Source organism: Coregonus clupeaformis, unplaced genomic scaffold (assembly GCF_020615455.1).
Source record: "Coregonus clupeaformis isolate EN_2021a unplaced genomic scaffold, ASM2061545v1 scaf0138, whole genome shotgun sequence".
NCBI lineage: Eukaryota > Metazoa > Chordata > Actinopteri > Salmoniformes > Salmonidae > Coregonus > Coregonus clupeaformis.
This window is the reverse complement of record NW_025533593.1, coordinates 77,210-100,484: the sequence shown is the minus strand read 5'-3', so window position 1 is coordinate 100,484 and position 23,275 is coordinate 77,210. Positions and strand designations below refer to the sequence as shown.

Sequence of the window (23,275 nt, the reverse complement as noted above, 5' to 3'; positions counted from 1 at the left end):
TCAGGCTTCATTACTTTCCAGTCGGCTGTCTGCACCTGTAGTGTCTAAAAATGGACCAGTTCAGGGTAAGAAAATAGTTTGGGAAAAAAACAGAGTATGCTGTTATTTCGTGGATAAATATTAGTGGGAAACGTCTCTGGTAAAGTTTGCTGATAGTAAAGTACGCTACACTGAATCCGTTTCATATTTCACTTACAGCAACACGGAAGTGCCAGAAAAGAAACTTGCACGATGAAACGCAACAACGTGATGTAATAGTTCATAGGCCTACATTAAAATGTCTAGGTTATTATCTAGCTATGAATTCATAATGCAGTAATATCCTATGAATTTATAGCTAGTCCTTTCACGTCATACGAGGGGGGGGGGTGAAGAAGTCTGAACTATGTTGGTGAACACAAAATTAAAAGAGGAAGTACAAAACCAACGACGCTAGACAGAGAGGAATTTGCTTAAGCAAAAGGCAGTTTATTAAAACAGAGATAGCTGGTACTGTTCAAGCTACATGCATGGACCCATTCAATTGCCTCTTATGGAGACAGTTGAGAAGGGATGAATAAAAAAGAGTTTTCAGCATTACTTTATACAATCTAACATAAAGGAAGGGGTCCTTCTTCTAGTCCCTTGATTGGTTCCCGAGAAGTAGGAGGCGGGTCTGCTCTGTCCAGAGTAGAAGCCCCATTGGTGCACGGCAGAGTCCTCTGCCCTTGGCACCCGACCAGTAGACAGGGGAGTTGAGAATGAGTGTGCGTGCAGTGAAATGTCTGTGTGTGTCCAGGGAACTCGTTGAGGAGTATCTGTTGATCTATGGCCGGAGGTGGGGGTGTTGTCCTATTATCGCATTCCTAGGCCATCTGGTGAGAAGATAAGGTGTTCTCTGTCCTTTTGTTCTCTGACCTGGAACAGCATTTATTGAAAACAGGCTCCAAATGGGTCTTACAGAACATTTTAGTCAGACCAATCTATAACAAATTATATTTACTACGACAACTAGTTTATGTTCTACATTGTACTTGGTAAACTTTGTGTGTGTGTGTGTGTGTGTGTGTGTGTGTGTGTGTGTGTGTGTGTGTGTGTGTGTGTGTGTGTAGGAGGTATCTGCCTCTGAGAAGGAAAGGAAGCCAGCAGGGGAGGAGAGTGAAGAGGCATCCAGCACCTCTTCTGGAATGTGAGTGAACATAGAGTATATTATCTATTATCTACCTGGTACAGCCAGGGCCACCCCTCAGAGTGGATATGAGTGGACATAGAGTATATTATCTATTATCTACCTGGTACAGCCAGGGCCACCCCTCAGAGTGGATATGAGTGGACATAGAGTATATTATCTATTATCTACCTGGTACAGCCAGGGCCACCCCTCAGAGTGGATATGAGTGGACATAGAGTATATTATCTATTATCTACCTGGTACAGCCAGGGCCACCCCTCAGAGTGGATATGAGTGGACATAGAGTATATTATCTATTATCTACCTGGTACAGCCAGGGCCACCCCCTCAGAGTGGATATGAGTGGACATAGAGTATATTATCTATGATCTACCTGGTACAGCCAGGGCCACCCCCTCAGAGTGGATATGAGTGGACACAGAGTATATTATCTATTATCTACCTGGTACAGCCAGGGCCACCCCTCAGAGTGGATATGAGTGAACATAGAGTATATTATCTATTATCTACCTGGTACAGCCAGGGCCACCCCTCAGAGTGGATATGAGTGGACATAGAGTATATTATCTATTATCTACCTGGTACAGCCAGGGCCACCCCTCAGAGTGGATATGAGTGAACATAGAGTATATTATCTATTATCTACCTGGTACAGCCAGGGCCACCCCTCAGAGTGGATATGAGTGAACATAGAGTATATTATCTATTATCTACCTGGTACAGCCAGGGCCACCCCCTCAGAGTGGATATGAGTGGACATAGAATATATTATCTATTATCTACCTGGTACAGCCAGGGCCACCCCTCAGAGTGGATATGAGTGGACATAGAGTATATTATCTACCTGGTACAGCCAGGGCCACCCCTCAGAGTGGATATGAGTGAACACAGAGTATATTATCTATTATCTACCTGGTACAGCCAGGGCCACCCCTCAGAGTGGATATGAGTGGACATAGAGTATATTATCTACCTGGTACAGCCAGGGCCACCCCCTCAGAGTGGATATGAGTGGACATAGAGTATATTATCTACCTGGTACAGCCAGGGCCACCCCTCAGAGTGGATATGAGTGGACATAGAGTATATTATCTATTATCTACCTGGTACAGCCAGGGCCACCCCTCAGAGTGGATATGAGTGAACACAGAGTATATTATCTATTATCTACCTGGTACAGCCAGGGCCACCCCTCAGAGTGGATATGAGTGAACATAGAGTATATTATCTATTATCTACCTGGTACAGCCAGGGCCACCCCTCAGAGTGGATATGAGTGGACATAGAGTATATTATCTATTATCTACCTGGTACAGCCAGGGCCACCCCTCAGAGTGGATATGAGTGGACATAGAGTATATTATCTATTATCACCTGGTACAGCCAGGGCCACCCCTCAGAGTGGATATGAGTGGACATAGAGTATATTATCTATTATCTACCTGGTACAGCCAGGGCCACCCCTCAGAGTGGATATGAGTGAACACAGAGTATATTATCTATTATCTACCTGGTACAGCCAGGGCCACCCCTCAGAGTGGATATGAGTGGACATAGAGTATATTATCTATTATCTACCTGGTACAGCCAGGGCCACCCCTCAGAGTGGATATGAGTGGACATAGAGTATATTATCTATTATCTACCTGGTACAGCCAGGGCCACCCCCTCAGAGTGGATATGAGTGGACATAGAGTATATTATCTATTATCTACCTGGTACAGCCAGGGCCACCCCTCAGAGTGGATATGAGTGGACATAGAGTATATTATCTATTATCTACCTGGTACAGCCAGGGCCACCCCTCAGAGTGGATATGAGTGAACATAGAGTATATTATCTATTATCTACCTGGTACAGCCAGGGCCACCCCTCAGAGTGGATATGAGTGAACATAGAGTATATTATCTATTATCTACCTGGTACAGCCAGGGCCACCCCTCAGAGTGGATATGAGTGGACATAGAGTATATTATCTATTATCTACCTGGTACAGCCAGGGCCACCCCTCAGAGTGGATATGAGTGGACATAGAGTATATTATCTATTATCTACCTGGTACAGCCAGGGCCACCCCTCAGAGTGGATATGAGTGGACATAGAGTATATTATCTACCTAGTACAGCCAGGGCCACCCCTCAGAGTGGATATGAGTGAACACAGAGTATATTATCTATTATCTACCTGGTACAGCCAGGGCCACCCCTCAGAGTGGATATGAGTGAACACAGAGTATATTATCTATTATCTACCTGGTACAGCCAGGGCCACCCCTCAGAGTGGATATGAGTGGACATAGAGTATATTATCTATTATCTACCTGGTACAGCCAGGGCCACCCTTCAGAGTGGATATGAGTGGACATAGAGTATATTATCTATTATCTACCTGGTACAGCCAGGGCCACCCCTCAGAGTGGATATGAGTGGACATAGAGTATATTATCTATTATCTACCTGGTACAGCCAGGGCCACCCCTCAGAGTGGATATGAGTGGACATAGAGTATATTATCTACCTGGTACAGCCAGGGCCACCCCTCAGAGTGGATATGAGTGGACATAGAGTATATTATCTATTATCTACCTGGTACAGCCAGGGCCACCCCTCAGAGTGGATATGAGTGGACATAGAGTATATTATCTATTATCTACCTGGTACAGCCAGGGCTACCCCTCAGAGGGGATATGAGTGGACATAGAGTATATTATCTATTATCTACCTGGTACAGCCAGGGCCACCCCTCAGAGTGGCCATATAATATATGTGACCAACCACCTTGATTCGATGTAGCAACATTAGAAATTGTGTTTTTCACATTGGATAAAAGCAGAGACACAGAACTATAAAATGGTACATCATACACTGCATTTAAGGAACAATGGGAAAGTAATTCTGCTTTGAAAGTTGATAAACCTGTAACCCCACTTTTGAGAAAATGGCCCATGAATGTTTTGGTACACCTACTGGAGAGCTCTTCTTTGTCTACACCCATTCAGCATTGTTCACACCCTCTTAAGCCCCACCCATCTCTTTAAGGATTCACATGTGAGGTCATGTGCTAAACAGTGAGTAGTGTAGTATAGATTAAGACTAAAAGTGGTAAAAGTAGTAGCCCACAATAAGGAACAATTCCAGGTTAACATGAAGTGTCCAGATAGAAAATATTTTATGAGTATTAGATGACGCTTACCCAGACACACTTGTCTAAATTGATGGGTCATGTGAAAGAAATGCTATAACCCCCAGCCACATCTTGCTAAGTAGATGGGTCTCTGCAGAAGGTGGAAACGGTACAGCCAAATGGTATACCGTTTGGTGTCAATATAAAGGAAAATGAACAAGTGTCAATGCCAGTAGAGAAAGAACCAAATAATATAAAGGATGTACAAGAACAATATCAATAACCATATCAGTGATACTGGTGATAGATGAGGTAGTTATATGCAAACAATCAGGGGTAAAGTGGCTGAGCAGCAGGATAAAACGATTAATAGTAGCAGCAACGTATGGCGTGTGTGTTAGGAGAGAGTCATGTGAATAGAGGCACTGCAGATAGTGCTGATGACTGGGAACTCGCCCCCAGTGATGAACTGGTCCATCCGAACCACGCATGAACAAGGGAATCAATATTCGGAGAGTCTGTTTCTGTCCTGCCCTTGACTTTGGTGCAGGGCATGTGATGTCCATAGCCTCTTCGTCGCAAAACTCCCTGATCTTTTAAAAAATATAAGTTTGTCTAGCTGTGTCCAGTCCAGGTGGTGCTTGTACAGGCAGACCATCTATGTGAGGAAGGATGTCAGCGTTGCTTAGCAGCTGAGTCCGAACGCTCCTTGACAACAACAACACCAGGCTCCGGAGCATTGAAGCTGTAAAACAGGAAATAACAACAACAAAATTTGAAGACATTACAACCTTGCATAACATAAATTCACCTCCTAAGGTTAGATAAGAAGAATAACCTCCTACAATACAATGAAGTGCTGGGACTGCTTGATCTGTGGCAGAGACCTGAAGTACGGAGTCAGGTGTTGTTGCCAGCCAATTAAGTTCTTGCCTAGCAACAGACAGTATCCATGTTTAATCCTGACTCCATGTTCGTCATGTTTGTGATTAACTTTGTTTATCTCATAGCTTTCCACCAGCACCGTACCATCCTCCAGTACAACTAGTTGACCCGTCACAGTGCTGTCCTTCACAACACCAGCAATCTCAGACAAAGTGTTTTCTCTGGTCTTTCTGCTTGATGAGGCCGAAGCACCAGTCGGGGTGAACTTGGTGTGGCCTGTGATCAGGAAGTGAAGGTCCAGACTGTGGTGGATCATGTGATCAGGAAGTGAAGGTCCAGACTGTGGTGGAGCTGGTCTGCCAGGCACAATACCAGAGCACAAACTTGTTCTTGTTTTGGCCGCTGCAGTTGTCAGAATTCAGGTCCACACGTGTTTCCCCAACTCTGTAGTTGGTGAAGAAATGGTGCATGTAGTTGTTGACTGCGCTGCTGCCTTTGCTGGATGACATGCCTTCATCAATCAACTAGTTGACTTGTTGTGGTCCTTCACAGCAGACACCAAACAAGCCACACTTGCGAGGAGTTAAAAAGTAGATGGGACCTGGCTGCATAGGGCCAGAAGGATAGTGCACCTGCAAACAACAACAAAAGAGCATTAAGATCAATTAAAATCATTTGTCTCACCCCTGTCAGTCTGTCTTTATACAGCTCAGTGAAAGGCATTTGCCTGCTTCCCATATACAGTACTAGTCAAAAGTTTGGACACACCTACTCATTCCAGGGTTTTTCTTTATTTTTACAATTTTCTACATTGTAGAATAATAGTGAAGACATCAACACTATGAAATAACACATATGGAATCATGTAGTAACCAAAAAAGTGTTAAACAAATCAAAATGTATTTGAGATTCTTCAAATAGCCACCCTTTGCCTTGATGACAGCTTTGCACACTCTTGGCATTCTCTCAACCAGCTTCATGAGGTAGTCACCTGGAATGCATTTCAACAGGTGTGCCTTCTTAAAAGTTAATTTGTGTAATTTATTTCCTTCTTAATGCGTTCGAGCCAATCAGTTGTGTTGTGACAAGGTAGGGGTGGTATACAGAAGATAGTCCTATTTGGTAAAAGACCAAGTCCATATTATATCAAGAACAGCTCAAATAAGCAAAGAGAAACGACAGTCCATCATTACTTTAAGACATAAAGGTCAGTCAATACGGAAAATGTCAAGAACTTTGAAAGTTTCTTCAAGTGCAGTCGCAAAAACCATCAAGCGCTATGATGAAACTTCCTCTCATGAGGACCGCCACAGGAAAGGAAGACCCAGAGTTACCTCTGCTGCAGAGGATAAGTTCATTAGAGTTACCAGCCTCAGAAATTGCAGCCCAAATAAATGCTTCACAGAGTTCAAGTAACAGACACATCTCAACATAGCTATAGCCACTGGTAACATTGAATATATGAAACTACTGGTATGGTGCTGGAGAGAAATCAACTTTAAAAACAGTGAATTGCCCCTCTAACATCTCTTCTATACCTCTATTTATCCTCATGACCTGTGAAATGAATGTAGAACAGTGAAGTAACCACAGCATGTGGTGGTGGTGTAGGGGAACAGAGCAGTGTGTGACTGTTTCCTGTGTCCAGGTCGACCCGGTCTGAGGAGGAGTGTCGTCGTCTGGAGACTGAGATCTCTTGGCTGGAGGATAATCTGAGGTTCATGAAGGTAACACTAGTGGTCATGTCTGAGAGGTCAAATGTCATTGTGATCAAACCACATATAGATCACAGACACATACTGTGTGTGTGTGTGTGTTAAAGTTCCAACTGTAATCTATTTTATGATGATATTGAGAGACCAGTATAAATATTCTAGTACGTCTTAACAATATTAATATATTCATGTTCTTTATTTTATATCAGTAGTCAGTTTTTCTATTCCTGCCTCACTGTTGTTATATTTGTTGTTTTAGATAATTTTGGATGTTGCAGTTCTGCTGCTGACAACTCTGGGAAAGCTCACTGGAGAACAGCTGAAGACATTTCAGTCTAAACTGACTAGTGTCCAGCTGCTTGGCTTTCCTCCCATCCCAGAGAGCCAGCTGGAGAACGCTGACAGACAGGTCATAGTGGATCAGATGGTGAAGAGATACGGCCCTGAGAGTGCTGTGGGGAAAACACAGAGGATCCTGAGGGGGATGGACCAGAATTATCTGGCAAATAAGTTAAAGAGAGATTACAATAGAGGTAACGTAGCAAGAATGTACATCGATCTATACATCACAATCACAGTTCAGTGTAGGTCTAATCAGAAAGAACATTCAACTGACTTCATGAAAAACATTCAGCAGACCTCTCTTTTAACATTTTTATTAATGATGTATCCAGGTGACCCCATTATGTTTAAACAGCAATCCAACATTCATTATATTCCATACATACAATCACCAATACAGTAGGGAAGATATCACAAACAGATTAGACTTTCTAATCATGGCTGTATATCTCTTCCTGAGCTGCCTAATCTGGAAGATGAACCAGAATGATCTGGCAGAGAAGGAGAGAGATCAGAGAAGTAGGATTGCAGACAAGGACCCTAACTGTCTCTCTATCCCCCTCCTATCTTCCCCTCTATTTCCCTGTTTCCCCCCTTTCCAGCTCTGCTGCTGGCCACTCTGGAGGAGCTCACTGAAGAACAGCTGAAGACATTTCAGTCTAACCTGACTAGTTGCAAGCCGTTTGGCTTTCCTCCCATCCCAGAGAGTCAGCTGGAGAACGCTTACAGACAGGTCATAGTGGGTCAGGTGGTGAAGAGATACGGCTCTGAGAGAGCTGTGGGGAAAACACAGAGGATCCTGAGGGGATGGACCAGAATGATCTGGCAGAGAAGTTAGAGATATATTACAGACACAGAAGAGGTAACACCGTAAAACTGTGTTAAGAAAAATGTATCATAAACGTTCCTTCAAACAAAGACAACGTGATTTAAATGAATAATTGTTGATGAACAGGACAATGTTATACGACAATTATACTGTTATCTCTCTTCACTTCCTCTTCTATACCTGTATCTACCACAGAAACATGGTGGAGCAACTCATCAGACGCTGACAGTGATGAATTTCTATGTCTTCGGAGGAAGTGGCATAGGGCACTGGTAATGAAGGTAAGACTAGTAGCCATGTCTGAGAGGTCAAATGTCATTGCGAACAAACCACATATAGATCACAGCCACATGCAGTCTGAAGTGTGTGTTAGTGAGTGCTCACTGTCATAGTCAGTTCGACCCTCATATGTTAAAACACCTGTACTCACTGTCATAGTCAGTTCTACCCTCCCATGTTAAAACACCTGTACTCACTGTCATAGTCAGTTCTACAGTATGAAATGATACAGTCCACACATACAGTCTAGATAATTAACTAATCTCTCATGTACACTATGAGTGGTGGGGGTCAGACTGCATCCCTACACACATACACACACACCATTAGACAAAAAGGCTGTGTGTGTGTGTGTGTGTGTGTGTGTGTGTGTGTGTGTGTGTGTGTGTGTGTGTAGGAGGAAGCTGCCTCTGAGATGGAAAGGAAGCCAGCAGGGGAGGGAGTGGAGAACTCCCCAGCACCTCTTCTGGAATGTGAGTGAACATAGAGTATATTATCTATTATCTACCTGGTACAGCCAGGGCCACCCCTCAGAGTGGATATGAGTGGACATAAAGTATATTATCTATTATCTACCTGGTACAGCCAGGGCCACCCCTCAGAGTGGATATGAGTGAACATAGAGTATATTATCTATTATCTACCTGGTACAGCCAGGGCCACCCCTCAGAGTGGATATGAGTGGACATAGAGTATATTATCTATTATCTACCTGGTACAGCCAGGGCCACCCCTCAGAGTGGATATGAGTGAACATAGAGTATATTATCTATTATCTACCTGGTACAGCCAGGGCCACCCCTCAGAGTGGCCATAGAATATATGTGACCAACCGCCTTGATTCGATGTAGCAAAATTAGAAATTGTGTTTTTTACATTGGATAAAAGCAGAGACACAGAACTATAAAATGGTACATCATACACTGCATTTAAGGAACAATGGGAAAGTAAATCTGCTTTGAAAGTTGATAAACCTGTATCCCCACTTTTGAGAAAATGGCCCATGAATGTTTTGGTACACCTACTGGAGAGCTCTTCTTTGTCTACACTCATTCAGCATTGTTCACACCCTCCTAAGCCCCACCCATCTCTTTAAGGATTCACTGTGAGGTCATGTGCTAATCAGTGAGTAGTGTAGTATAGATTAAGACTAAAAGTGGTAAAAGTAGTAGCCTACAATAAGGAACAATTCCAGGTTAACATGAAGTGACCAGATAGAAAATATTTTATGAGTATTAAATAACGCTTACCCAGACACACTTGTCTAAATTGATGGGTCATGTGAAAGAAATGCTATAACCCCCCAGCCACATCTTGCTAAGTGGATGGGTCTCTACAGAAAGGTGTAAACGGTATAGCGAAAATGGTTACTTGCATAGTAGCAATATTAAAAATAGATTGTGTCAATATAAAGGAAAATGAACAAGTGTCAATGCCAGTAGAGAAAGAACCAAATAATATAAAGGATGTACAAGAACAATATCAAGAACCATATCAGTGATACTGGTGATAGATGAGGTAGTTACATGCATACAATCAGGGGTAAAGTGGCTGAGCAGCAGGATAAAACAATTAATAGTAGCAGCAACGTATGGCGTGTGTGTTAGGAGAGAGTCATGTGAATAGAGGCACTGCAGATAGTGCTGATGACTGGGAACTCGCCCCCAGTGATGAACTGGTCCGTCAGAACCACGCATGAACAAGGGAATCTATATTCGGAGAGTCTGTTTCTGTCCTGCCCTTGACTTTGGTGCAGGGCATGTGATGTCCATAGCCTCTTCGTCGCAAAACTCCCTGATCTTCTCAAAAATATAAGTTTGTCTAGCTGTGTCCAGTCCAGGTGGTGCTTGTACAGGCAGACCATCTATGTGAGGAAGGATGTCAGCGTTGCTTAGCAGCTGAGTCCGAACGCTCCTTGACAACAACAGCACCAGGCTCCAGAGCATTGAAGCTGTAAAACAGGAAGTAACAACAACAAAATTAGAAGACATTACAACCTTGCATAACATCAATTCACCTCCTAAGGTTAGATAAGAAGAATAACCTCCTACAATACAATGAAGTGCTGGTACTGCTTGATCTGTGGCAGCGACCTGAAGTACGGAGTCAGGTGTTGTTGCCAGCCAATTAAGTTCTTGCCTAGCAACAGACAGTATCCATGTTTAATCCTGACTCCATGTTCGTCATTTTGTGATTAACTTTCTTTATCTCATAGCTTTCCACCAGCACCCTTCCATCCTCCAGTACAACTAGTTGACCCGTCACAGTGCTGTCCTTCACAACACCAGCAATCTCAGACAAAGTGTTTACTCTGGTCATTCTGGCGCGTCTGCTTGATGAGGCCGAAGCACCAGTCGGGGGTGCACTTGGTGTGGCCTGTGATCAGGAAGTGAAGGTCCAGACTGTGGTGGATCATGTGATCAGGAAGTGAAGGTCCAGACTGTGGTGGATCATGTGATCAGGAAGTGAAGGTCCAGACTGTGGTGGAGCTGGTCTGCCAGGCACAATACCAGAGCACAAACTTGTTCTTGTTTTGGCCACTGCAGTTGTCATAATTCAGGTCCACACGTGTTTCCCCAACTCTGTAGTTGGTGAAGAAATGGTGCATGTAGTTGTTGACTGCGCTGCTGCCTTTGCTGGATGACATGCCTTCATCAATCAACTAGTTGACTTGTTGTGGTCCTTCACAGCAGACACCAAACAAGCCACACTTGCGAGGAGTTAAAAAGTAGATGGGACCTGGCTGCATAGGGTCAGAAGGATAGTGCACCTGCAAACAACAACAGAAGAGCATTAAGATCAATTAAAATCATTTGTCTCACCCCTGTCAGTCTGTCTTTATACAGCTCAGTGAAAGGCATTTTCCTGCTTCCCATATACAGTACTAGTCAAAAGTTTGGACACACCTACTCATTCTATGGTTTTTCTTTATTGTTGCTATTTTTTACATTTGTAGAATAATAGTGAAGACATCAAAACTATGAAATAACACATATGGAATCATGTAGTAACCAAAAAAGTGTTAAACAAATCAAAATATATTTTATATTTGAGATTCAAATAGCCACTCTTTGCCTTGATGACAGCTTTGCACACTCTTGGCATTCTCTCAACCAGCTTCATGAGGTAGTCACCTGGAATGCATTTCAATTAACAGGTGTGCCTTCTTAAAAGTTAATTTGTGGAATTTATTTCCTTCTTAATGCGTTTGAGCCAATCAGTTGTGTTGTGACAAGGTAGGGGTGGTGTACAGAAGATAGCCCTATTTGGTAAAAAACCAAGTCCATATTATGGCAAGAACAGCTCAAATAAGCAAAGAGAAACGACAGTCCATCATTACTTTAAGACTATATGGAACATTTCAAGAACTTTGAAAGATTCTTCAAGTACAGTCGCAAAAACCATCAAGCGCTATGATGAAACTTCCTCTCATGAGGACAGCCACTGGAAAGGAAGACCCAGAGTTACCTCTGCTGCAGAGGATAAGTTCAATAGAGTTACCAGCCTCAGAAATTGCAGCCCAAATAAATGCTTCACAGAGTTCAAGTAACAGACACATCTCAACATAGCTATAGCCTCTGGTAACATTGAATATATGAGTCTACTGGTATGGTGCTGGAGATAAATCAACTTTAAAAACAGTGAATTGCCCCTCTAACATCTCTTCTATACCTCTATTTATCCTCATGACCTGTGAAATGAATGTAGAACAGTGAAGTGACCACAGCATGTGGTGGTGGTGTAGGGGAACAGAGCAGTGTGTGACTGTTTCCTGTGTTCAGTTTGACCCTGTATGAGGAGGAGTGTCGTGATCTGGGGCTGAGATCTCTAGTCTGAAGGAGAAGCTGGAGGTGCTGAAGGTAAGACTAGTGGCCATGTCTATAGTCAATGTGAGAAAACCACATGCAGTAGATCACAGTATTCTCTGCAGACACTGCAATCTACAGTGTGTGTGTGTTTGTGTGTACATATGGGTGTTTGTGTTGCAGTCAGAGGCCAACAGGGATGAGCAGTCTGCCAAACTCCCCAGCACCTCTTCTGGAAGGTGAGTGGACATAATACGATGAAATGAGTGTAATATTAACAACTCTACCATAACATCTTTTATTACATCATCCTCATGACCTGAGTGAATGTAGAACAGTGAAGTGACCACAGCATGTGGTGGTGGTGTAGGGGAACAGAGCAGTGTGTGACTGTTTCCTGTGTCCAGGTTGACCCGGTCTGAGGAGGAGTGTCGTCGTCTGGAGACTGAGATCTCTTGGCTGGAGGATTATCTGAGGTTCATGAAGGTAACACTAGTGGTCATGTCTGAGAGGTCAAATGTCATTGTGATCAAACCACATATAGATCACAGACACATACTGTGTGTGTGTGTGTGTGTGTTAAAGTTCCAACTGTAATCTATTTTATGATGATATTGAGAGACCAGTATAAATATTCTAGTACGTCTTAACAATATTAATATATTCATGTTCTTTATTTTATATCAGTAGTCAGTTTTTCTATTCCTGCCTCACTGTTGTTATATTTGTTGTTTTAGATAATTTTGGATGTTGCAGTTCTGCTGCTGACAACTCTGGGAAAGCTCACTGGAGAACAGCTGAAGACATTTCAGTCTAAACTGACTAGTGTCCAGCTGCTTGGCTTTCCTCCCATCCCAGAGAGCCAGCTGGAGAACGCTGACAGACAGGTCATAGTGGATCAGATGGTGAAGAGATACGGCCCTGAGAGTGCTGTGGGAAAACACAGAGGATCCTGAGGGGGATGGACCAGAATTATCTGGCAAATAAGTTAAAGAGAGATTACAATAGAGGTAACGTAGCAAGAATGTACATTGATCTATACATCACAATCACAGTTCAGTGTAGGTCTAATCAGAAAGAACATTCAACTGACTTCATAAAAAACATTCAGCAGACCTCTCTTTTAACATTTTTATTCATGATGTATCCAGGTGACCCCATTATGTTTAAACAGCAATCCAACATTCATTATATTCCATACATACAATCACCAATACAGTAGGGAAGATATCACAAACAGATTAGACTTTCTAATCATGGCTGTATATCTCTTCCTGAGCTGCCTAATCTGGAAAACGAACCAGAATGATCTGGTAGAGAAGTTAGAGAGAGATCAGAGAAGTAGGATTGCAGACAAGGACCCTAACTGTCTCTCTATCCCCCCTCCTATCTTCCCCTCTATTTCCCATGTTTCCCCTCTTTCCAGCTCTGCTGCTGGCCACTCTGGAGGAGCTCACTGAAGAACAGCTGAAGACATTTCAGTCTAACCTGACTAGTTGCAAGCCGTTTGGCTTTCCTCCCATCCCAGAGAGTCAGCTGGAGAACGCTTACAGACAGGTCATAGTGGGTCAGGTGGTGAAGAGATACGGCTCTGAGAGAGCTGTGGGGAAAACACAGAGGATCCTGAGGGGGATGGACCAGAATGATCTGGCAGAGAAGTTAGAGATATATTACAGACACAGAAGAGGTAACACCGTAAAACTGTGTTAAGAAAAATGTATCATAAACGTTCCTTCAAACAAAGACAACGTGATTTAAATGAATAATTGTTGATGAACAGGACAATGTTATACGACAATTATACTGTTATCTCTCTTCACTTCCTCTTCTATACCTGTATCTACCACAGAAACATGGTGGAGCAACTCATCAGACGCTGACAGTGATGAATTTCTATGTCTTCGGAGGAAGTGGCATAGGGCACTGGTAATGAAGGTAAGACTAGTAGCCATGTCTGAGAGGTCAAATGTCATTGCGAACAAACCACATATAGATCACAGCCACATGCAGTCTGAAGTGTGTGTTAGTGAGTGCTCACTGTCATAGTCAGTTCGACCCTCATATGTTAAAACACCTGTACTCACTGTCATAGTCAGTTCTACACTTCTACCCTCATATGTTAAAACACCTGTACTCACTGTCATAGTCAGTTCTACCCTCATATGTTATAACACCTGTACTCACTGTCATAGTCAGTTCTACAGTTCTACCCTCATATGTTAAAACACCTGTACTCACTGTCATAGTCAGTTCTACAGTTCTACCCTCATATGTTAAAACACCTGTACTCACTGTCATAGTCAGTTCTACCCTCATATGTTAAAACACCTGTACTCACTGTCATAGTCAGTTCTACAGTTCTACCCTCATATGTTAAAACACCTGTACTCACTGTCATAGTCAGTTCTACAGTTCTACCCTCATATGTTAAAACACCTGTACTCACTGTCATAGTCAGTTCTACCCTCCCATGTTAAAACACCTGTACTCACTGTCATAGTCAGTTCTACAATTCTACCCTCATATGTTAAAACACCTGTACTCACTGTCATAGTCAGTTCTACCCTCATATGTTAAAACACCTGTACTCACTGTCATAGTCAGTTCTACCCTCCCATGTTAAAACACCTGTACTCACTGTCATAGTCAGTTCTACAATTCTACCCTCATATGTTAAAACACCTGTACTCACTGTCATAGTCAGTTCTACCCTCATATGTTAAAACACCTGTACTCACTGTCATAGTCAGTTCTACCCTCATATGTTAAAACACCTGTACTCACTGTCATAGTCAGTTCTACAGTTCTACCCTCATATGTTAAAACACCTGTACTCACTGTCATAGTCAGTTCTACAGTTCTACCCTCATATGTTAAAACACCTGTACTCACTGTCATAGTCAGTTCTACAGTTCTACCCTCATATGTTAAAACACCTGTACTCACTGTCATAGTCAGTTCTACAGTTTCTACCCTCATATGTTAAAACACCTGTACTCACTGTCATAGTCAGTTCTACCCTCCCATGTTAAAACACCTGTACTCACTGTCATAGTCAGTTCTACAATTCTACCCTCATATGTTAAAACACCTGTACTCACTGTCATAGTCAGTTCTACCCTCATATGTTAAAACACCTGTACTCACTGTCATAGTCAGTTCTACAATTCTACCCTCATATGTTAAAACACCTGTACTCACTGTCATAGTCAGTTCTACCCTCCCATGTTAAAACACCTGTACTCACTGTCATAGTCAGTTCTACAATTCTACCCTCATATGTTAAAACACCTGTACTCACTGTCATAGTCAGTTCTACCCTCATATGTTAAAACACCTGTACTCACTGTCATAGTCAGTTCTACCCTCATATGTTAAAACACCTGTACTCACTGTCATAGTCAGTTCTACCCTCCCATGTTAAAACACCTGTACTCACTGTCATAGTCAGTTCTACACTTCTACCCTCATATGTTAAAACACCTGTACTCACTGTCATAGTCAGTTCTACAGTATGAAATGATACAGTCCACACATACAGTCTAGATAATTAACTAATCTCTCATGTACACTATGAGTGGTGGGGGTCAGACTGCATCCCTACACACACACACACAATAGACAAAAAGGCTGTGTGTGTGTGTGTGTGTGTGTGTGTGTGCGTGCGTGCGTGCGTGCGTGCGTGCGTGCGTGCGTGTGTGTGTGTAGGAGGAAGCTGCCTCTGAGATGGAAAGGAAGCCAGCAGGGGAGGAGAGTGGAGAACTCCCTGCACCTCTTCTGGAATGTGAGTGAACATAGAGTATATTATCTATTATCTACCTGGTACAGCCAGGGCCACCCCTCAGAGTGGATATGAGTGGACATAGAGTATATTATCTATTATCTACCTGGTACAGCCAGGGCCACCCCTCAGAGTGGTTGAGTGAACATGAGATATTATCTATTTCCCTGGACAGCCAGGGCCCCCTCAGAGTGGATATGAGTGGACATGAGTATATTATCTATTATCTACCTGGTACAGCCAGGGCCACCCCTCAGAGTGGATATGAGTGGACATAGAGTATATTATCTACCTGGTACAGCCAGGGCCACCCCTCAGAGTGGATATGAGTGGATGAACATGCACAGGTATCCTACTTTTTGAAGTGATTTGTTTGACAAGCAGATGAAAGCATCATGACTGGTTGTGTTCATGCCACATGAAAAGTTCTTTGTTTTTACGTTAAATTACATATTTGTATCATTAAAAATAATAGAGACCCCCCGTAATTCATACTCTGTACTAGTCTGTTCTCTTCTGGTAAAGAATTGGACTGGCCACTCCTCAGAGCCTGGTTCCTCTCTAGGTTTCTTCCTAGGTTCCTGCCTTTCTATGGAGATATTCCTAGCCACCGTGCTTCTGCCTCTGCATTGCTTGGTGTTTGGGGTTTTAGGCTGGGTTTCTGTATAAGCACTTTGTCACAACTGCTGATATAAAAGGGCTTTATAAATAAATTTGATTGATTTGCTATAGGCACTGGTAAGATTGAATATATGAGTCTACTGGTATGGTGCTGTAGAGATAATAAACTTTAAAAGCAGTGAATTGTCCCTCTAACATCTCTTCTATACCTCTATTGCATCATCCTCATGACCTGTGAAATGAATGTAGAACAGTGAAGTGACCACAGCATGTGGTGGTGGTGTAGGGGAACAGAGCAGTGTGTGACTGTTTCCTGTGTCCAGGTTGACCCTGTCTGGAGAGAATCATCGTCGTCTGAAGACTGAGATCTCTAGGATGAAGGAGAATCTGAGGTTCATGAAGGTAACACTAGTGGTCATGTCTGAGAGGTCAAATGTCATTGTGAACTAACCCCATAAAGATCACAGCCACATACTGTGTGTGTGTGAGAGTGTATGTGTGAGAGTGTGTGTGTGTGTGTGTTAGAGATTGAGATATTGTGAGACCAGTAGAATGATTCTAGTATGTCCTACCAATATTAATATATTAATGTTCTTTATTTTATATCAGTAGTCAGTATTTCTATTCTCTTCCTTATATCTTATCATCTTTGTTATTTTAGAGACCCTCCATGTTGGATGTTCCAGCTCTGCTGCTGACCACTCTGGAGGAGCTCACTGGAGAACAGCTGAAGACATTTCAGTCTAACCTGACTAGCGTCCAGCTGGCTGGCTTTCCTCCCATCCCAGAGAACCAGCTGGAGAACGCTGACAGACAGGACACAGTGGATCAGATGGTGAAGAGATACGGCCCTGAGAGAGCTGTGGAGATCACACTGAACACAATGAGGAAGATGGACCTGGGTGATCTTGCTGAGAAGTTAGAGAGAGATCACAGAGGAGGTAATTACAGATGTTGTTCATAGTCAGGATGTTGAGTGTTTCAAAAAAGAGTCCCAGCTTCTTTACTATTTTGTTTTATAACATATAAATGAGGATACAACATTTATGTCCCCTTTTGATAACACATCTCAGAAACGCAGGTAACACCTCTATAAACGGTCAATATAGAGTTTGTCATTTCAACTGTTTTCTCCTCAGTCCTCCAGGCCACCCAAAAAACGTTGAAGGAAATGCCAAGTTCCTCATCTCATAGTCCTCCTAGAACCCCAGGTAAGAGTGAAGGAGATGGTCCTACAGATGTAGGATCTTCATTTGATCACTCTTTTGTTGCTGAGAATTTTAGTATACGGCAGGAAATGCAAACTTGTCGTGTATTGGAGTTTTTAAACGTTTTCTGAAGTTTGTATTTTCCACTTGAATTGACCTAACGAAAAATGTATCAACCCCTACAAAAATGTCAATGAATTTAATATACATAATAGTTCACATTTCCTGTTGCTGCAGGATTATTTTCCTGCTGAAGCAAACTGGCTCAAATGAAGATCCTACATCTGTATTTAATACAAAGACAACTTTAAACCAATAACTAACAAAATTAGATATATACACTATTTCTGTGCAGATTCTCCTCTTCTCCTGGAACTCAATGAAACCATTGTTGGACAGGCCTTCACCTTGCCATCAGCGACTGATGAGACAATGGAAGAAGAGAGCCAGGACTGTGTCAGAGTGCATCTGTTTGACAGCTTACTTGAGGCCATGGACGAGTTAAGCATCACAGAATGTAGAGTAGGGGACCAGAGCCTGTGTACTACTGACCCTCCCATGGTGGGGGGGGGGGGGGGGGGGGGGGGGGGGGGGGGGGGGGAGAGAGAGAGAGAGAGAGAGAGAGAGAGAGAGAGAGAGAGAGAGAGAGAGAGAGAGAGAGGAGAGAGAGAGAGAGAGAGAGAGGAGAGAGGAGAGAGAGAGAGAGAGAGAGAGAGAGAGAGAGAGAGAAGTTGAATATGTTTCTATAAAACTACTCTTCAAAACCTTTAAAATCTATTGTTTTTACATTTTAGAGGTCTCCTGAAAACTTTGAACCAGAAATCTACGATCGTGAGGGCAAGGGAGCATACAGGTAACTCAGTATTATTTTACTTGTTTTCTCATGAATAGTTTGTAAGGACAATGCCTCATTTTTCAAATCATATTCAGGAAATGTAATTAAAATGTCATTCTTCATCATTGTTTGTTCTACAGGTTCCAGTGCCCCAGTGCAGGTCTGTTCCAGTGCAGTATAACAGGCCTGGTGTTTAGGATGGAGGGAGAGGGAGAGGTGCTCTATAGGACAGTCCCCTGGAACAGGAGGCTTCTAGCCCAGAGTGGCAAGAGACCTGCAGGACCCCTGTTCAACATCGACTGCCCTCAGAAGTCTGTCTGCCAACTACGCCTCCCACACTGTCAGATTCATTCTGGTGAGTATTTTCATGAATGGCCTAAACAAGAATGTAAATTAATTTGTTCATTGCCTCATTTGTCATTGCTGTTGTAGTATATCAGAGAAAGCACAATGTTCTCTTTTGGGAGATTCTCAATTGTAAAAAGTCTGCCTAAAAATAGTAGTAATAATAATAATAGTAGTAATAATAGTAATAGTCGTCATAGTAATAATAATAATATTAGTAATATATGGCCATTTAGCAGACTTACAGTCATGCGTGGATATTATCCTCGACTCCTCAATCCTCCTTTCCTCCGAAAACCCAAAAGTGGCCATATGTAGGAGAGTGTCAATTTGTTAAAAGGTGAACGGAGATAATGATCATAGTAATAATAATCATAGTAATAATAGTAGTAATAATAGCAATAATAATATTGATAATAGTAATAATAGTAATAATAATATGGAGAACGGAAGATGCTCAGGTCTATCCTCCTGCGGAATCAGCCCTTTTAAACAGCTGTTGTTTTCTCATAAGAGAGAAGCATGCCTATCTTATAAAAACAATACTTCTCCTTTTATCTATAAAACGTCTAGCACAACTAACTACATTTCTTTTTACCACTTTACACATGTAATCTGGGATTCCACCCCTGTAAATGTAATTTGCCTGATAACGCGCTAGTGGAGGAGAGTCTCGTTTCATACAAGCGCATTTGTTTCCACATTCCCTCTCTTAACCTCCTCTAACCTTTGACCTTTTTCCAAAGGAGGCAAGGAGAGTATGCGAGGAATTGAGGAAATCCAATTGAGATTCTGTTTCTTTCCTAGAGGGTGGATGTGACTTCCTGTCTGTAGCCCATATGACTGATGATGACAAAGTGGAGTTTATCCATCCTCTTGAGATAACAGATACACATGTCATAATAAACATCACTGGATTCTCTGCTTATGGTGATGTCACGGATGATGATGCTCCCATCTCCCCTATCCACGGGCTTGTGTTGTTATTCCACCAACTGTTTGTCCCTGAAGAGAGGTCCATCCTGAATGTGTTGTTGCTTCCCAGAAATGTTGTGATCAGGGAGGTAAGCATAACTAAGATTTCAAACCCCCACTTCTATCTGGCTAGAATTCCATCAAGCTGGCAGTGTCAAACACACAACATAGAAAAATAACATTTTCTCTGTGCCACAAGAATGCATGTTAATATAGTTGTTGACACCAAACCAGAATCAAATAATTCTGACAAAGTACTTGATGGGTGCTTGATTTAGCTTGGAGTTTGCACAACGTGTATTTTATTGAAGCACAATTTATCTGTCCATTGTTGATTCCCAAGGTGCAGGATGTGAGGAAGACAAGGAATGGATACAAAGAGACCTTGATTGAAACAACTCCTCACTGCAATCTAACCCCGAACAAAACATATATCCTCTCCACAAATATTACACATGGATACAGGATCAACCCAACAGTAATATCTATAAGCCATAAAGAGATTCCAACTTTAGATATTTCTTTAGCTGTGACCTCAGTATATTCACATTACATGTAAGATCGTAGATACTGACTCTTGCTTTTTGTGTTCTAGACAGCAGCATTTGTGGATTTCCAGTCCGATGAAAACTACTTCCCCACATTTCAGTTGTTCTTAGAAACTGTTGTTAAAGAGTTTGATCTTCTTCTGAAAGAAAAGGGCAGTACTGAAAATGTATGGAACGGACTTGTCTGGTTGCCAGGTAACAGACATTCAGAGCTCAAATCCAATCAAATGAAGTCAGACCTGTTGTACTGTTACATGTTTTTAGTTCTCTTACAGCGTTATTGTTATTGAATGATGATGTCATTATATCACATGATTATGGTTGGTTATAATGAATATACCTTTTATCAGATAGTAAAACACCATCTCTTTTCATCCACAGCCTCACCAACAGAACTCACCTCTACAGGTACTGTTGACCTTCCACTGACATTCACCATCAATATAAACCCCTCAATAACAAACTAGAGATTCATCACCATTATAAACCTCTCAATAACACACTAGAGATTCATCACCATTATAAACCTCTCAATAACACACTAGAGATTCATCACCATTATAAACCTCTCAATAACAAACTAGAATTCATCACCATTATAAACCTCTCAATAACAAACTAGAGATTCATCACCATTATAAACCCCTCAATAACAAACTAGATTCGTCACCATTATAAACCTCTCAATAACAAACTAGATTTGTCACCATTATAAGCCTGTCAATAGCAAACTAGAGATTCATCATCATTATAACCCTCACAAAGCCAATAACAAACTAGAGATTCATCACCATTATAAACCTCTCAATAACAAACTAGAGATTCATCACCATTATAAACCTCTCAATAACAAACTAAAGAAAGTTCATCTTAGACAGTATCTTATCATCCTATATAGGATTTTAATACATCATTTCCCCTCCCAGTGTCAGCTGTTTCCCCAGCAGCCCCTCCTGCCAACCCCTCTACCCTCCCTGGTAGAGGCTTCATCAGAAATCACAGGATGGTTCTAGAGACTCGCCTGGGACTCTTGCAGCCCATTCTCTCGCATCTGGAGTATCACAAAGCTCTGAATGCTGAGGAGAGGGAGGAGGTGGTCAGCAAATCCACCAAGACCCAACAGAACCAAGCCCTGCTGGACATGGTGGTGAGGAAGGGGGCTCGTGCCCAGAAACACTTCTACCAGGTCCTGAAGGAAGTAGATCCCTACCTGGTCGAAGACCTGGAAGAGCAGACAGTCTGAGACAGGTAGCCATGGATACCACCTCACAACCTTTAGAAGATATCAAAACATTTATCAGCGACTGAGAGCAGTACTTTGAGGAGGAGCCATCCTGACCAGAGGTGGTTGGTGTGTAATGTGATTGGACCCCATTCTCACCAGCACTCCCATCAGTCTGTAGTTTACTATACAAGCCCCAGGTCTCAGGCAAGGTGACATCACTGTGAGGCTACTGTCTACCAGACAACCTACCTGTGTTACTCTGGTACACTGGCTGCAGACTACAAGATCAGGGACTATATTCTTTATAGTCTCCCAATATAAAGGAGGAATATTTATGTTTTATATTTGTAAATATCTGTATATTGAATTTCTATCTGGAACATGTTGAATGTTTGATCATCCTGGACAGGTCTCAGGCAACAACATGTGAGACTTAACATCTAGCAGACAACTGACTGGACAGCTGCACTGGCTGAACACAATATCAATATATATCTCTGTTTAGATATAGTGTATATGTTTATATAATGGTATCTTTAAGAGCATCTTTTAAATTGTAATGTCATTATGTTCCAACAATAGGGACTAGTGGGCTCCTTTTATGATGGATAAAGAGAAATAGGTGCAAATATCACTCTTCAGATTAGAAATATATCCTTTATAACAAAATATATTTTAAGGTATGACCTTTCAGCCATATCGACATTAATCAGACTGAATCTCAGGGACTAATTTCACTCTCAGGGAAATATGGTATATTTTGTAATGTATAAATATCTGGGATAGTGTTTTGTAATTGCATGAATCGAAACTATTTAATCTCTCAATTCAATTCAATTGGAATCAGCAGTAGGGGGAAGCAGCACCACTGGCCTCCCCACCACCTTTGTTATTGTTTTTGTTGCCTAGCTGCGGAGCGGCGTGCAACATGGTAACAGAATTGCAGTTCATATTGTGCTCTTCTATCGCGTGCAATGATGTCTGAGGGGAAAACAGTGTGGTTGTTCCCAATAACTTCTTTGTTGTTGTAATATCTCGAACGGACGTGGCTGTTTCACCATGAACGATTCCAGCTTTAATCAGACTGAATGACAGGCACTCATTTCACTCTCAGGGAAATATGTTATATTTTGTAGTGTATAACAGGGTTGTGGTCAGTTACGAATTGAATTGAGAATGCCTCAAATTCCAATTAAATTATTTCATTTGAATTAAATTTGAATTGAAGGAGTAACCAGGATACAGAATTGCAATGTGAATTTGAATAAAGGGAAATAGAATAGAATTCTCTGAAATGAAAATGCCTCTTCTATTCTATAGGTGTAGTCTATACATATACATCTTGTCAATCTCCCTTCATTTGTTCCTTTTGTAAGATAAACTATGTCTTTCTCTCTCTCCCATGAGATACACTCTGTCTCTCTCCATCTCTCTCCCATGAGATACACTCTGTCTTTCTCTCTCTCTCTCCCATGAGATACACTATGTCTCTCTCTCTCTCTCCCATGAGATACACTCTGTCTTTCTCTCTCTCTCTCCCATGAGATACACTATGTCTCTCTCTCTCTCTCCCATGAGATACACTCT

The 23,275-nt window shown here is 42.1% G+C and overlaps 1 protein-coding gene and 1 long non-coding RNA gene across 2 annotated transcripts in view; both read left to right on the top strand.

Moving 5' to 3' along the window:
* The window catches only part of LOC121532579, a 148,598-nt gene extending 125,625 nt beyond the window's left edge, over window positions 1-22,973 (top strand). The window contains exons 16-25 of the mRNA XM_045213671.1: window positions 17,214-17,493; window positions 17,692-17,763; window positions 18,116-18,321; window positions 18,555-18,613; window positions 18,736-18,950; window positions 19,748-20,004; window positions 20,259-20,393; window positions 20,511-20,658; window positions 20,845-20,871; window positions 21,390-22,973. Coding sequence (XP_045069606.1) covers window positions 17,214-17,493; window positions 17,692-17,763; window positions 18,116-18,321; window positions 18,555-18,613; window positions 18,736-18,950; window positions 19,748-20,004; window positions 20,259-20,393; window positions 20,511-20,658; window positions 20,845-20,871; window positions 21,390-21,706 — 1,716 coding nt within the window. The 3' untranslated portion in view covers window positions 21,707-22,973. The remainder of the gene's footprint in view (window positions 1-17,213; window positions 17,494-17,691; window positions 17,764-18,115; window positions 18,322-18,554; window positions 18,614-18,735; window positions 18,951-19,747; window positions 20,005-20,258; window positions 20,394-20,510; window positions 20,659-20,844; window positions 20,872-21,389) is intronic.
* LOC123483494 lies at window positions 12,163-12,591 on the top strand. Its single transcript, XR_006658279.1, has 3 exons — window positions 12,163-12,204; window positions 12,334-12,389; window positions 12,558-12,591. It is a non-coding gene; the product is annotated as an uncharacterized LOC123483494 (long non-coding RNA).
* Window positions 22,974-23,275: the final 302 nt, after the last annotated feature.